This window comes from Gymnogyps californianus, chromosome 7, assembly GCF_018139145.2.
Source record: "Gymnogyps californianus isolate 813 chromosome 7, ASM1813914v2, whole genome shotgun sequence".
NCBI lineage: Eukaryota > Metazoa > Chordata > Aves > Accipitriformes > Cathartidae > Gymnogyps > Gymnogyps californianus.
In genome coordinates, this window is record NC_059477.1 from 8,478,905 (window position 1) to 8,493,920 (window position 15,016).

The 15,016-nt window shown below is 36.9% G+C and overlaps 1 protein-coding gene across 7 annotated transcripts in view; it reads left to right on the top strand.

The window, feature by feature from the left end:
- GULP1 (GULP PTB domain containing engulfment adaptor 1) overlaps positions 1 to 15,016 on the top strand; it is a 168,534-nt gene that overhangs the window by 88,467 nt on the left and 65,051 nt on the right. For all 7 annotated transcript variants that reach the window (XM_050900025.1, XM_050900021.1, XM_050900027.1 and 4 more), the window contains one exon: positions 7,287 to 7,348. In XM_050900025.1, the coding sequence (XP_050755982.1) occupies positions 7,287 to 7,348 (62 nt within the window). The remainder of the gene's footprint in view (positions 1 to 7,286; positions 7,349 to 15,016) is intronic.

Below are 15,016 nucleotides of genomic sequence, written 5' to 3' on the forward strand. Positions count from 1 at the left end.
TCATCACCTCCCAGGAAAAAAACAAAACTAGGCCTAAATCTCCTCCTCTGCTCCCACCCCAAAAAAGCTGCTGCTTGATGTTTGTAGGATTTTTTTAAGTAAGAATTTTTTCAAGACCAAAGTTTGGGAGGAAGAAAGGCTGCTTTTTTGTATACCAAATATTTCTGTATTCAGTTAGTCTCACTTGACACAAAAATCAGTTATATCAATACTTTTGTAATACCTCCAACAAAGAGGTTTTGTATGTTCCGAATACTGCTCCTTGGGTTTTGAAATATGGGGTCGTGGAAAACCAATATTCAGTGACCAAGTCCCTTTTTTGGATTGGTAACTGAATATGTTTTTTTAAGTATCGTTTGTACTGTTATGTTGTTCTCATTAGGCTATGGAGGTACTCTTTCAAGTATGCCAACAAGGAGAGTTGAAGGGTTACTACCTTAATTTGGCAAGGGCCAAACCGTCTTCTGTTGGGACAAGGAAGTGGCCAGTCCTGCAGCGTGTGTGTGTTTGCGTGCATTTGTATGCAACTGTGTATGTATTTATATTCTGAAAGCAGAAGGAAGAGATCTAATTGTTTAGGAAAGAAATTATTACAGTATGTCTTTAGAGGATGCATAGCTACAAATGAGGAGTATGGTTTGGAAACTTTCTCCGTAGGATTCATGTTGAGTCTGCACGGATAAGCCTAATTTTTCTTTTCTTTCTGTTAACACGAGAATAGGAGGATAATTTCCTGTTGGCTATTTTATCTGCATTATCTTTGGAAAGGTATTGCAGAAATAATCTATCGCCTGCTTTAAAGAATATTCTAGGCAAGTTAACAATGTTATTTACCACAACAACTATTTGTTGCTTTTGCAAAACCTAAGGAGCTCCTTTCAAGAACTGCTTAACCATAAAGCACTGAATACTGACTTTAGAATGGGAACAGCATTGAAGGAGTCTTAAGCTTCTTGGTTTCTACCCTGTTAAAATTTATACAGCCTAATTTACAGAATGCTAAATGATTTGCACAGTGGTTTGGCAAGTGTATCTTTTGAGATCTACAAGCTAATAAATTCTTGATGTAAGTTCTTACTAGTGTATGATGTAGAATTCTTGTCCAAGTGTACTATTGCAAGTAACTTCCCCAAGCTACAACCTAAATGCTTGAGTTACATAGGTACATTGCTAGTTAGCTGGATGAATGTCTAATTAAAGACGAGATGCATTATTCTGTGTGAAATAAATTTGGATGTGTACCAACCATACCTTGATAGGAATCATGACCACTTTGTTTTATAGGACTTTGTCTTATAAAGCTGTTGGAAAATTGCAAAGAACATCCAAAATATGTCACTTGGGAAAATACTGTTTTGTGCAATCAAATCCTTCAGGTACATAAAAGGATGTACCTTAGGTACATAAGCAAGAAGAAGGTATAGATATGCATATTGTAGTTGTTCTGAATGGTTGCTGCCACTCCTTTCTTCTCTTTCCAGTTCGTTGGCATTTAAAAAAAAAACAACTCCAATTAAACTTTTCTATTACATTGTTTTAATCTTCCTGAATTAGAAAATTAAAATTCTATTTTAACTGTATTGAGATTCACATTTCTGTTCCTTTTCCTTTGTTTTGCCCTACCAAAGTGACACATGTAATGTTCTGACTTTAATTGTTTGAAATTCTTCAAAAACTTGCCTTCTTAAGAATTTTTGACAAGCTTTAATTGATACTTTTCTAAATTTATTTATAGTTATACTGGAATAGTTGACTGAACTCTGACTCCAAAAGTGAAAGGTGGAGTTGGAGGTTTGATCTGTACATACTTCTTAGTGAAAACTTGTGATAATGTGATCACTTAAATTATGCTATACCAGCAACCTCTTCTTCCAACTAGAAGCTTTTATAAAAGATGCAGCATAGCTCTTCTTGTGGCAAGAAGACTCAAGAGGTACAGGCTAAATAGCTCAGAATTTTTTGTTCTTGTTTTTTCGCTTTGATTTAGGAAGCTGAACTTGTTGAAAGTTCTTAACATCAACAAATTAGAAGTGCAAAAGCAAGGATTTGCTAATCACTGATTAGTTGTGCTAATATATTATTTTGATCCTATTTGCCTTTCTTGTCAAAACCTACATACTAGCATCCATATCTTAAAAATATATGCTATAAAATGCGTAGGTTATGCGGTGAGTGTTACTGTTGGAGGAAATGCAAATACTAAACTTTTTTTCCATTTTGTAACTATGCCAACCCAGTATTCTATGATATCATTTTGCTATTTTAGTAATTAGCTGTTTAAAACCATTCATAAGGTCCTAAATATTCTGAGAGAAGGACACAGAAAGGCGAGGCATTCTTCAAAGCTCACTCTGTTCTAGGGGGATACAGCTCTGTTGTCTTGGCAAAGAGTAAATATGCCTCCAAAGGACATTTTATGTTTGGAAAAAAAAAAAGAAAAATAACAATTACAATAAGTAATTATTTTTTAATTATGTATATTGATGGGTATTTGCCTATATGTGCTTAGGGCAGAATCTGACTCATAATGTCAATTGCTTAATCATAGTAACCTAGTAATAACTTTAAGAAATTACTGCTATTAGACACACAGATTGTACTCAGTCATTCCTCTAGAAGGTGGTTGGAACAAATACTATAGCTGAATTGTGGAAGAATATGGGTAGATTTATGTTTGTTAATAATGTTTAGGTATTGCATCTAGATGAAAACTCTGGTAACAAGCATTAAGTCTCATGGCTCAGCGTATCAATTCATTCGTTGTCTGCAGTAGTCAAGAAAACAGATTCTACCTTGTTGTCTGACTACTATAAGTGAGGTTTGTGAGAACCTGCCTGTTCCTGTTGCAGTGCAGGATAAAGAAAATGATTTAACAGGGTGACGATTCTTGTATGTCCCATTGTGAAGGTTTTCTTTATTTGTACAAAAATAGATAATCTAGGAAAAATGAAAGATATAGATACATATATACACACACACTGAAGCAAATAAGCTATTTGTTCCCTGAGGCATTAATACCTAGATGTAGCACTGATCTCATGGGATGCTCTCCTCTTCAGGAGACTGTTATTAGGCTGATTGTTACATAAGATCTTTCTTTCCATAGCAAGTTTTGTAAAGCAGGAAGAAAAGACAGTTCCAAGATTTCTTCTCTTCTGTTAGCAAGGAAAACATCCATTGATGCAGAGAGATTTTGATTCAGTAAAGAATAAAGGCTTTAGTGTTTACCTTCTAGAAATGACTGTATTTTCACTGTGGCACTAAAAAAAAAAAGTTAAAATCAGAGTCTTTCTCTGTTTACTATATTAAATGGAATGGCCGCTAGGTCTCATATGCTTTGGTAAACACTTTGGAAACATAGTTAAGTAGAGCCACTTTTAGCATGCATGAATTAATAATGAGAGTGGGGCTTAGGGAAGCATTTAACTAAATTTGCACTGTTGAGTATTGTTTTGCCATTTCGACAACAGTTCATCAATGCCTCTCTACTAAATCCATTCTATAGTATCTGTGGGCAGTAATGTGTGGAGAAATTAATCTCAAAGGGAGAACAATTTCTTGGCACTGTTATTGCTTTCCTTTTTGGTAGATAAATAGTCAGCTGTGCTGTTATCTAACCTAGTGTCATCCTCCGCTAAGTGCAACACAGTTGTTCTGGATACTTTATGAAGTCCCTGAGTCTGTTGACTTCAGTGTGTGGTTTGTCAGGACGTTCCTGTTCCCCGGCTCTCTCAACACCACTGAGGCCTCTGAAATGGCTCACACAGGGGCTCCTAGATTGTGTGATGACCAAGCATTTGATGTGAAATGCAGATTGTAAAGGAATCTTTCCTTTATAATGGAAAGGGGCTGGCGTGATTCAAGGGTGACTAAGAAAGGAGTGAAGTCTCAATTCTGAGCACAGTTAATCCTCTGACCGTGAAAGTGCTGAACACCCTGCATCCACCTGCAATTCGGTCTGTCAAACCCCAGGTCTTCCAAATGTTAATTTTATGCAGTTTTCCCGCTGCCCTTAGCAGACTAATGGATGCTGGCAGGGAGCAAAACCTGAGCAGCTCTCACCCAAGTCAAATTCTCTTAAACAAGATGGGACGCTGTGCTGCTGCTACAGGGCCTCTCTAAAAGCCTGTGCCGCACAGTTAGCATGCCATGCATGTGAGGAGGTGTTGTGTAGAGGCTACAGGATTGCTAACTCTTTAAGCAGGGCTGTGGCTTACCTTGTGCCCTTGAATTCTGAATGGTGATCCTTTTTCCTATCTTTTCTCCCACGCAGTGCCAGCGTATTTGGCAAAACCACCACTTACTCAGGGTTTTACCTCCTAGAATCTCTCATACCTCATTCAAGCTAAACTCTGCTTGGGTGTTAATGGACTTTGGATGGCTCAAACTCATAACTGGGCACTTATTTAAACTTTAATGTAAATGCTAAGGGAACCTAGATTAAGAGCTTCAGGCAAGATCTAAAATAACTGTAGTTTTCATCTGGTGTAATAGCACAAGTCTCTTTTCACTTTCTACTACTGTTATGGTAGATGCATACAGTTGTCAGTTTTGGTTTTACCTAGGCTTTTGGTTCTTTTTTTAGGACTTACTGTTTTATTTATCTATAAAGTATCTAGAACTCTTGCTGCTATTTAACTAGTAAAATAATAATATGGACTGTGATTTTCATTGTAGGGTTTCATATTTTGTTTGTTGCTTCAGAATGAATAATTAAGTACTAAGCTGTGAAAACCCATTTAAAATTAATTTTGAAAGTGAGGGATCATGCAAACCACAAGCCACATCTACATTAGGTATTTAAACAAATACCTGTTTTAGAGGTTTTCTTTTCTCGTATTTTTCTGGTTTATTGGATGCAAAATGTCTGAAATGGTATTTCTCAACTGCTGTGAAATCAAACTAACTCTAAACAGTACTTCAAACAGCTGCCGAGAGTCGCATAAGTCTGTTTTTCCTTGCTGGAATCCCTATAGCATTACAGTTTGAGGTTAGTAGGCAAGCGGATGACTTCACAAAAAAGTTTTACAGTAAAGCTTTGTACCTAATTATAATATTGGAAAGATTACTAGCTGCTTAATTAAGACCAGCATCTCAAACTTGGCTCCCAAATTAAAAAACCTTTTTTCAGACTTGAACTTGCCCTGCTTGGGGATGGGAAGAAGGGAGGAGGAAACATTTGCAAAGAATAGTTAGTTTTACTGGTGCCTGTGTAGTCAATTGTCTGCCTGTAAAATTGCTCTAGAAGCTACAGCCTTGTTGCTTGTTTGTGCTAGTACTAGGCATGAAATGAATGGAGGACTGTTTTTGTTGTTGCTGTTATTTTTTAAAGAGATTCAACATTTTATTTTTACTAGATTCTTCCTTTATGAGTTTATAAATATGCCAGTATCCTTGCTGAAGCTAGTAAATAGTTAATGCGTGAGAAATGGGTAAATAAAACATTGACATTAGCAACATGAATGCATATTTTGGAGTTGAAACTTGCACTGTACAGCTGTTCACTGCTGCAGTAAGCATGATGGGGCAGGGAGCAGTCCTGCCTTACGTGCCAGCTTCCTCTGTGTCTGGGACTTGCAGTCAAGCCCTGTCACCAGTCTGCTCGTCTGGCCTTCAGCAGTGCACTGACTTGAAATAGAATGCTTACGGTAATCTTTTGGGTTGTCAGGCTTTATTTTAACGTTCCTGATTCACACTGATTGTTATTTTTTACTTGTGGATAACATCAGCTTTTGATATTGTACTCAAAATAGAGATCAGGTTTCAGGTCTTAAAATATTCTGGGAAATGAGTGTGGTTCTCTGTTCCGGTATTCCAATCACAAGCCACAATTGAAAGGAAGAGCCACTTCAGTGCATAGTCGTACTCCTGGGTGCTGCTGAATGGACAAATCATGCTTCCTTAATTAAGAAATGATAATATCACTCTTCAGTAATGGAGCTGAACATTACTCTCATCTAGAATGAAATTTGCTTAAAGAAAAAAATTTCCTCCAGCTTTGCAGTTTTGATCCTGTTACTGTGGTGACTATGGTGAATATCTTGTTTAACAGTTTTCTTGCTTCTGTATATTCAGAAATATTTAGTTATTGGTTTAGTGTCAACAAATGTCACAGCTTTTGCTCTTGAACAGTTTGAAGTGAACAGGATTTTATTGTTCTTACGTGAAACTAGCAAAAAAGTTAGTAATTGCTATAACTGCAACTCCTATTAAAGGCAAAGGGAATTGTCTGTGAATATCCAAGGGTAGAATTTTGCTTCAAGCTATTATTCTGTTACTTAATTCAATAAAGTTCCAGATTTGTGACTTTAATTCATGCTAATTAAAACAGGAGTAGTCTCATGTTAGAAAATACTACTAAATATTGAATGTATGGAGTCTAAAATACTACTCAGTGTTACAGAGTCTCTCATGCGGTTGGTAGTACAATTTAGTGTTTTGGAACATCTCTTTTTTTTCTTAAATGCTTTCAAATGAGAAAACTTTTAAAAAATGGTTTCTAAACTTCTAATAAAAAGTTTTTTCTAATGTTTGGAATACCACCTTAAATTACGTAGAACATTCTAAATGGCCATTAAAAAGAAGGAGGGAAGATGTATTTCACAAATCATTAACTCATCATGTCACCATATGAAACATGCAGTGGGAAAAGACAGATAGTAGCGCGGTCTTGTGATGTGAAAATCATTAAAGGAAAATATGCAAATTCATTTAGGATATGTAAGAAAAGATTAAAGATCTAAACATCTGAATCAGTTACCACAATTTGACTTGCTTCTCTTCTCTTGTAGAATGTTTAGGGCTTTGTTCTATCAGTTATCGCTCTGATAATTTTTCCAAAATAATTTCCATAGTCCCTTTAATATCTTGATAATTCCATCAAAAAAAGCACATAATTCATCAAAAAAAAACATAATTAGAGGCACAACATGTGGTCAGTGCTTTAAACAACAACAGCAGGATGCAGAAAATATTGATCTGAGGCAGAAACAGCAAACAACCTTAGACCAATAAATATATTTGGGGGGAGGAGTTTGAATTCTTATGGTAAATCAAGTTGGTTAAAATGGGAAGTGTGCCCAAGAGAAGTAACCAGGTTCTTTCATGTAAATGTTTGGGAAGCTGAGAGATATGCTGCATTTACCTCCAGCCCCGATTAACTACTTCAAACAGATACTTATCTGAGTAAAAGGAGGGTTGTTGATGTTTTCCAGATAGATACTGTAATAGTTAAACTAACAATTGAATGACCTATTCAGTGCTTCTTTTATTTTGCTTTTCTGTAGACAAAACATGGATGCATACTCCTGAAGCCTTATCAAAGCATTATATTCCCTATAATGCAAAGGTAAGAAAATATGAAATTATTTTGTCCTCTTACCTTCAGAACACAGCGCGTTCTATCTTGCTTTTCATTTGAAAACTGCAGAGACGTGAATTAGCCAAATGAAATAGCGAAGAAAAACTTAGTAAAGGTCTGTGTTGCAGATGAAAAATTTCTAGTTCTTAAATAATGGCCAATTGATTCTTGTTCTGAATTATTTGATGGTTTTCTAGAAAGCAAACCAGTGTTCCTCTTCTGCATGATGCTCTGTTTCCTTTTAATGGATGCTAAATGGATGGAAATTTTGGGTGCAAGGGAATTTAACATCGGGCTGCATGCTTACAGTACTATAAAAATTAAAATTAATAGCACAAGCTTCTTTTGAACAATAGCAAAGGCAATGAGTAATGACCCTATCTGCTGGATATATTGAAATGTCAAACACTCTGGAAATATGGTAGAATAACAACGGAATTTTTGCACAGTAAAAACAGAAGTCTTACTCATGCTTTCTTATCCCAGTTACAATGTAGTTCTACAATAGTATTTCAGGTAGTCTAATGACATCTGTTCACAGGAAATGCATCTTCCCAAAATAACAACTTAGAAAATAATTTGCTAAAAGGTGGAGGGAATATGCAGTCATCAGCATAATTCAGAGTAAACTGAATAATCAACTATTACTTGCCTAAACTGGGAGGATAATTCAATAAGATTCCAACATGGTCTGTTCTGGATAAAGATCTCGTATGATTGGTATTGTTTAATATAAAAATAAAAATTACTTCACAGGCCGGGCCTCAGTTTCCTATACTGGTATTCCATACTGTTGTGTTTGCAGTTTTCTTTTGCTTAGTATTGCCACATAGCGAGCAAGTGTTTGTAGTGGAAATTTGAGTCTCGTTCTGCTAGTTACCAGGTGAACATGATTTTATTCTGTGTGCTCTGAAACTGATTTTTTGACCAAAGGACGTATTACCATTTAACTGCATAGCCTTGCCAAACACCTTGGCTTTGAGAGGGAGGAATGCTTGCTGGGGTGACTGTGCCATCTGTTTTAAGAGCAAGCTGAAGCTATGAATTCTATTAATGCATCGAACAATGTCCATTCGTTTGTGGTCTTTACTTAAGGAGAAAAAAGAAACCTCCCTCATCTTTCGTGTCTCATTGTCTTTCTTAAGAGCATATCTCATAAATAGGTGTCAGTTCAGCTATGCAGAAAAATTTTTTAGAATAAAGACGACGGTGATAAGGTGGTGATAATTGTAGAAACAACAGCATCAACAACTTCCTGGGGGGAGAAAAAAGGGATAGGGAATTCCTATCCAAAGGAAGTCTGTTCTCAGTCTTATTAGAAAGACTCTTGGTCCAAAAAAGTCTTTCCTTTTATTTAGGCTAATATATGCCCAAGTGTCCTCTCCAGTTCTGCTCCTGTTTAATGTGGGTTCTGACCTCACAGGGACTCCTCGACCTCTGTGCTGTTGCCTCTAAGGTCTGTCAGAATACTTGCAGGAAGCTGCAATGTGCTACAGCACATGTGTTTAAAAAAAAAAAAAAGTTACCCATTTTTTCATTTGGATCACGGTAGAAAATTATTATTTAGAACAGTCAGTCATTTGATTCATTATTCCAAAGCAAGTAAAAAATTGCTCTGCTCTGTAACTGGAGTGTAAAGGGTATGGGATTTCCACATTGCTTTTTTTTATTGAGACCTGGCATAAATTTGCATAGCTTTTATGAGGTTAGCTGGCATATGCAGACATAACAACATTATTAAATCTAGACGATGTTTCCACCTCAATTCTCAAGTACCATTTTCATTAAGTTTCGCAATATTTTTGAGAGCAAGGCATGTATCTATTGGTACCTCATTTGGGTTTTGTAATGTTTTGATTTTTAACTAAAATATCCCATTGTTTTCATATCTTGTAACTACATTGTGAAACAATGATTGAAAACCTCAGAAAGCATTCATAAAGCAAGTATTGAAAAAGACTTATTGATTTTTTTCAAATGTTCATATTGTTCCACTTCCAATTCTATAACATACTATTCATATAACTTTTATATTTGTTGGGAGGAAAAGACAACACTTTATCTGATTTATTTCAAAAGGTAATTATGTGAGTGAAGAATGACATGTTCAGAAAATCAAATCCATTTGATGGAAAGCAGTACCGGAGATGTTCTTTTTCCATGGGCAAGTGAGCTGTGTTCTGCTACATAGTTTTTTGAATGCAAATTACCGTGGATGAAAAATAGTGTTTTCTCTTCTTTATAAGACAAAAATCATTTCTCTGACACTAATCTTCTGAGATGATCAGAAAAAGGAGAGCTTACTAGGAAAAACTGGAAAAGATGGGATTTTTTTTGTTTACTTGGTTCCTAAGACGTCTTTAAGAATTAAAGAAAGCTTGTTGATAAAATGCAGTTCATGAATTGACTGTTATCTGATTTTAAAAAATTGTAGCAAAGTTAACTGAAAATTAAAAGAAACCTGCAATATAGACAACTGGCCTTTTTTCTACAAATTGGAGAGGACTTTTTAACAGAGAATTAGCAACTTCTTGTATCTCTTAGGACATACACCCTCAGGATCATTTATGGCAATAATCCTCTGCAAGAAGACACGAGCAGAGTTGTTTCTTCTGGAAGTAAAATCCAGGAGCCATGAGTCTCATAAGGATGCCCTTAAATATAAAAGAATCTTGATTTTCTTTCTCCTTTCCAGTATACCCACTCCTCATGGTACTTGCTATTTTGAAATTTGCTGGGTTTTGGCATGGTTTGTTGTATGGTATAAGTTGATAGGGGTCTGGGGTTTGGGGGTTTTGGGGGGGTTTTGTTGTTGTTGTTACTGTCGTTGTTGTTTTCGGTGGGTTTGTTCTTGGTTTTTTGTTTGGTGTTTTTTTTTTTTTTTAAATCCTACTTATGTCCCCAGTCTTGGTCTTGCTGAAGGCACTGATAATAAGACTCCGCACGTTTCAGTATGCTCTGGAGGTGAAATCTGGGCCTACTGAAGTCAGAATTTTGCCATCAGTTTGTGATCCTATATTTTTCTTGAACATATCACTCCAAATGAAAGCATCTTTGTTGGCGACATGGACAGTGGGATTGAGTGCACCCTCAGCAAGTGTGCTGACGACACCAAGCTGTGTGGTGCAGTTGACACACTGGAGGGAAGGGATGCCATCCAGAGTTGACATGCTTGAGAGGTGGGCCTGTGTGAACCTCATGAAGTTCAACAAGGTCAAGTGCAAGGTTCTACACATGGGTTGGGGCAATCCCAAGCACAAATACAGGCTGGGCTGTGAGTGGACTGAGAGCATCTCTGCGGAGAAGGACTTGGGGTTGTTGGTTGATGAGAAGCTCAACGTGACCCGGCAATACGCATTTGCAGCCCAGAAAGCCAACCGTATCCTGGGCTGCATCAAGAGAAGTGTGGCCAGCAGGTCGAGGGAGGTGATTCTCCCCCTCTGTTCTGCTCTGGTGAGACCCCACCTGGAGTGCTGCATTCAGCTCTGGGGTCCTCAGCATAAGAAGGACATGGACCTGTTGGAGCGAGTCCAGAGGAGGGCCACGAAGATGATCAGAGGGCTGGAGCACCTCCCCTATGAAGACAGGCTGAGAGAGTTGAGGTTGTTTAGGCTGGAGAAGAGAAGGCTCCGGGGAGATCTTATGGCAGCCTTCAGGTACCTAAAGGGGGCCTACAAGAAAGCCAGAGAGAGACTTTTTACAAGGGCATGTAGTGATGGGACAAGGGGTAATGGCTTTAAACTGAAAGAGGGTAGATTCAGATGAGATGTAAGGAAGAAGTTCTTCACTGTGAGGGTGGTGAGGCACTGGAACAGGTTGCCCAGAGAAGTGGTGGATGCCCCATCCCTGGAAGTGTTCAAGGCCAGGCTGGATGGGGCTTTGAGCAACCTGGTCTAGTGGAAGGTGTCCCTGCCCATGGCAGGGGGGTTGGAACTAAATGATCGTAAGGTCCCTTCCAACCCAAACCATTCTATGACTCGATGATATTGGTCATGTAATTTTTTTTTTCCAAAAAGCTAATTTGGCATCTTGATCGTAGATTATGAAATATGGGGATACAGGACTCATTTAGATGTAGTAGCATTCCAATTTTCATGTTACCAGGATATAAAATGCTAAGGCAACCCAAAATTTCCCATTTGTGTCATCTTTTTTCTGTAGTGTTCCATAACTAAGAACAGATGTTTGTGTTATTTTCCATACTGTAAGGAAAAATAGTTCTCTTTTGCCCTTATGTTAATTCTCTTGATTTTAGGCCAGTTTCCTTTCTCCAAAACACAAGTGATCAAAGTGTGACTTTATACTGGAATCTGACTGCAACCTTAAAAATGGACTGATTGTTGTCATCACGTAATTGATACTACCCTCAGGGGTGTCTTTCTGCTAATACGTTGCCACTGCCCAAAACAGCAATGTTTACTATGTCTCTTTGTAGTAAATTATATATATATATATTCCCCTTTATAGTCACTTGGCCATTTTTTGGCTTATATCAAATTTCCACATGCGCATCTTTCCATTTTGCAGATTAGAGGTTCTGCTTTGCAAGCCTGGTGTTTATGTTGGCTACTTGTATGCTATGGAGTCAGTAGCTTTGACCTTACACTAGGCTGAAGAGCTGCTATTTTACATAATAACATGATGGCGTATTAAACCCTTGGGAGTTTATTTTACCAAGAGATGTGATGGCTTCCTAGTGCTAAGACAGCTACTGTCCTACTGTTTACTTCAGACTTATTTTAAAACTTTGTATATTGTCACATACATATTTATGATTCTTGATGAAGTTTAAATTTGAAACTTTGAAGATAAGTGAGCAAAGCTTTCCCAAAAAAGACTGTTAAACATCTCTTACTTTGTATTATTATGAGGTTTTGATGACAATTAATTGTGAATTGTTGTGCAGTTTCATGGATGATCTTTTCTCTCAATTATTCAATATATAACTTGGACCTGTATCGCAACTGTAGGGAAGGCAAAAAAAAAAAAAAAAAGGCATTAGTAATAAATACCCTGCGAAAAGGCCTTGCTTGGCAGTACCTAGTAGTATTCATCTTCATTGTAGTACAATAAACAGAGTTTAGTTAGGTTTTCAATTTTACGTAATTTCTTATTCCTTCAACTTTTTTATCATTGAGGAATGGCAGATAATACTTTACTGGAGCAGGCATTTTGGACAAGAATTTTAGGTCAAAAATATCATGCTGCTTCTAATTGGTGTAACTACTGTAGCAGGGCTCTAGGTGCAATTATATCTTTTGAATATCTGCATATCGCTATCATTAGTGTACGGTATTATCAAAGCCATGTTTTCATGGCATAAACTGCACTTCTACTACAAATTTTTGTTGCTATAGCTATACTAGCAATTTCTCTTTTTCTATCCAGTCAGTATACCACAGAATGATCATGGGTTTGTGTCAGTAAAAATAATTAATGAAAGAATATTAAAGGGAAAATTGTATATAGATTTTCCAAGTAAACAGAGATACAAGGCATGCTATTAAAAAGTATACTTAAATTTATGTGGTGCAGTTAGATATAGCAAGATATTCCAAACAGAGCATGAAAATGTTGAAAATTGGAAACTAATGAAGTAGAAGAGGCCATTACAAGAAATAATTCATTTTCCTACATTTAATTTATTATAATTAGAATTAATAACTTAATTCCAATTAACTTTCATGAGAGTATCAAAATGTCTTGGATGTAATCATAATTAATTTAGTGTTCAAGCACAAGAAAAATGAGTATTGTGAAAATATCCAAATGAAATATGAAAGCAGAAAATTACAATTTTACAAGGAAATGCAAATCTGAACTTCTTAGTTATTTCTGATACATTACAGTCATTAAACTTGGGGCTCATTATACCAAAGATGAATAATCGTGTAAATAAAACATACAATATTTAGTCTGCAAGGGGTACTGTCAACAGACTTCTCTGCTTCAGGGAAATGGACCTACCTATTCCGTATTGCTTACAAGATTACATACTTAAAATGGGAGAAGGGTAGGAGAGGATAGCATTATATCCACAAATATCCTACAAAATAAATGATTGTGATGCAGAAGGATTGTATCTAAACTTTCAACAGCAACAAACATCATCTCATATAAGTAGCTGAAGGAGGGGAGCTGCATTTTAACTGTTCAGCATCATGTAGTTTCAGTTGTCATTTATCTCTGTGAAAACCGGTGAATATTTCAGCTTCCTTAAAATCTGAACATTTGTTAGTTCCTCAGAAAGCTCTGTGGCGTACTGAGTGCTTTTGTAAAGCTGTCAGTCTGTCTTGCCTGAGGTTGCATAGCCAGTTTGTAAAGGGGCAAGAATTGAGTCTGCACCTCCTGAGTCTTGGCCTAGTCTTTTGAGCTCAAATCCACCCCTCACTTTCCGTCAATAGAGTGTATCACTGTACAGTACTGGAAGTTGAATAGTATTTGCAGACAATTGTATATCTCATCTGCATATGAATGCACACAAGTTCAAAGACGGTATGAATGCATGTTGCATATGCTTGAGTAGCCCACAATGCCCCCTACACATTAGCATGTCAAGATCGGTTTGCAAGAATTAGTAGGCATGTGGCTTATGGTATCTGTATGCATCTGCACCTAGAGTTTTGTCTTTCATGTCCATTTACTATTGCTTACCTGAAAGCTTTGAAAAATGTGACTTGTTTATAATTGGAGTGTTGGTATCTTTTATGACTGAACACTGGCTGAGAAGTTTAGAAAAAATTGTGGAATAGCAACAGCATGGTTTTGACGTGTATGGTCTCTTTCCAGGTGTCTATAGCCCTTAGCCAGTTATGTGTAAAATACCCAGCTGCACAACTTCAGGCTGTACAGATCACTCTTACTCTCCAGAAGATGGAGATTCAAGAAGGGAATGAAGTTTCTGAGCAATTCCAGTTTTTCTTTCTTAAGGTCCATTTGTGTGTAGCTTGTACAGAGAGCTTTAGGTTTGACTGAAGCTCCCAATGTCATACATAAATGAAAAGAAGTATAGCATTTTGAGGCATGTACATGAGACAGAATGCTTAGATCCAAATAATTAAGATTTGGCAAGGTGATAAACACTTGCAGAGTGGAGGGGTAGGGGTGGGAAGTGGTTTATATCTGGACGCTACGGGTACACATACTGCTAATTCTGCAGCGTAATAGATGAGTATGAATATGAATGCATATCTGTACTGAAAGAGACAGGATTCATAAATGTACTTCACCTAATGCCTAACTTTTAGTTTACAAATATTACAGCTAATTTTAGGCAAACACGAAGTACAGTCAGTGTAAGGGCTGATACCCTTCTTGGTTTTGTCCACCCAGCACAACTGCAGTGTGCTATTGCAAAGTCCTCTCCAGGTGCTACCACAGAAAACAGCCTATTTGCTGCACCCACTCTACATCCATACCTGGCATGGCATCATCATTTGACCACACAGGGCTAATAAAAGCCAAAAAGGGTTTCAAAACTTCTGAAATAATGCAAGACAGTTTAATATAATGTATAATGTTTCATTTCTTTTCCTCTCTCAGGAAGAGCAATGAATAGAGCACACGTGTTTTAGTGAAATATTTTTGATAGATTGTAGTAAAAAAAAAAAATCAGTGAATTTAATTGGGGGAGTGAGATAAAAAATATTGTTCATG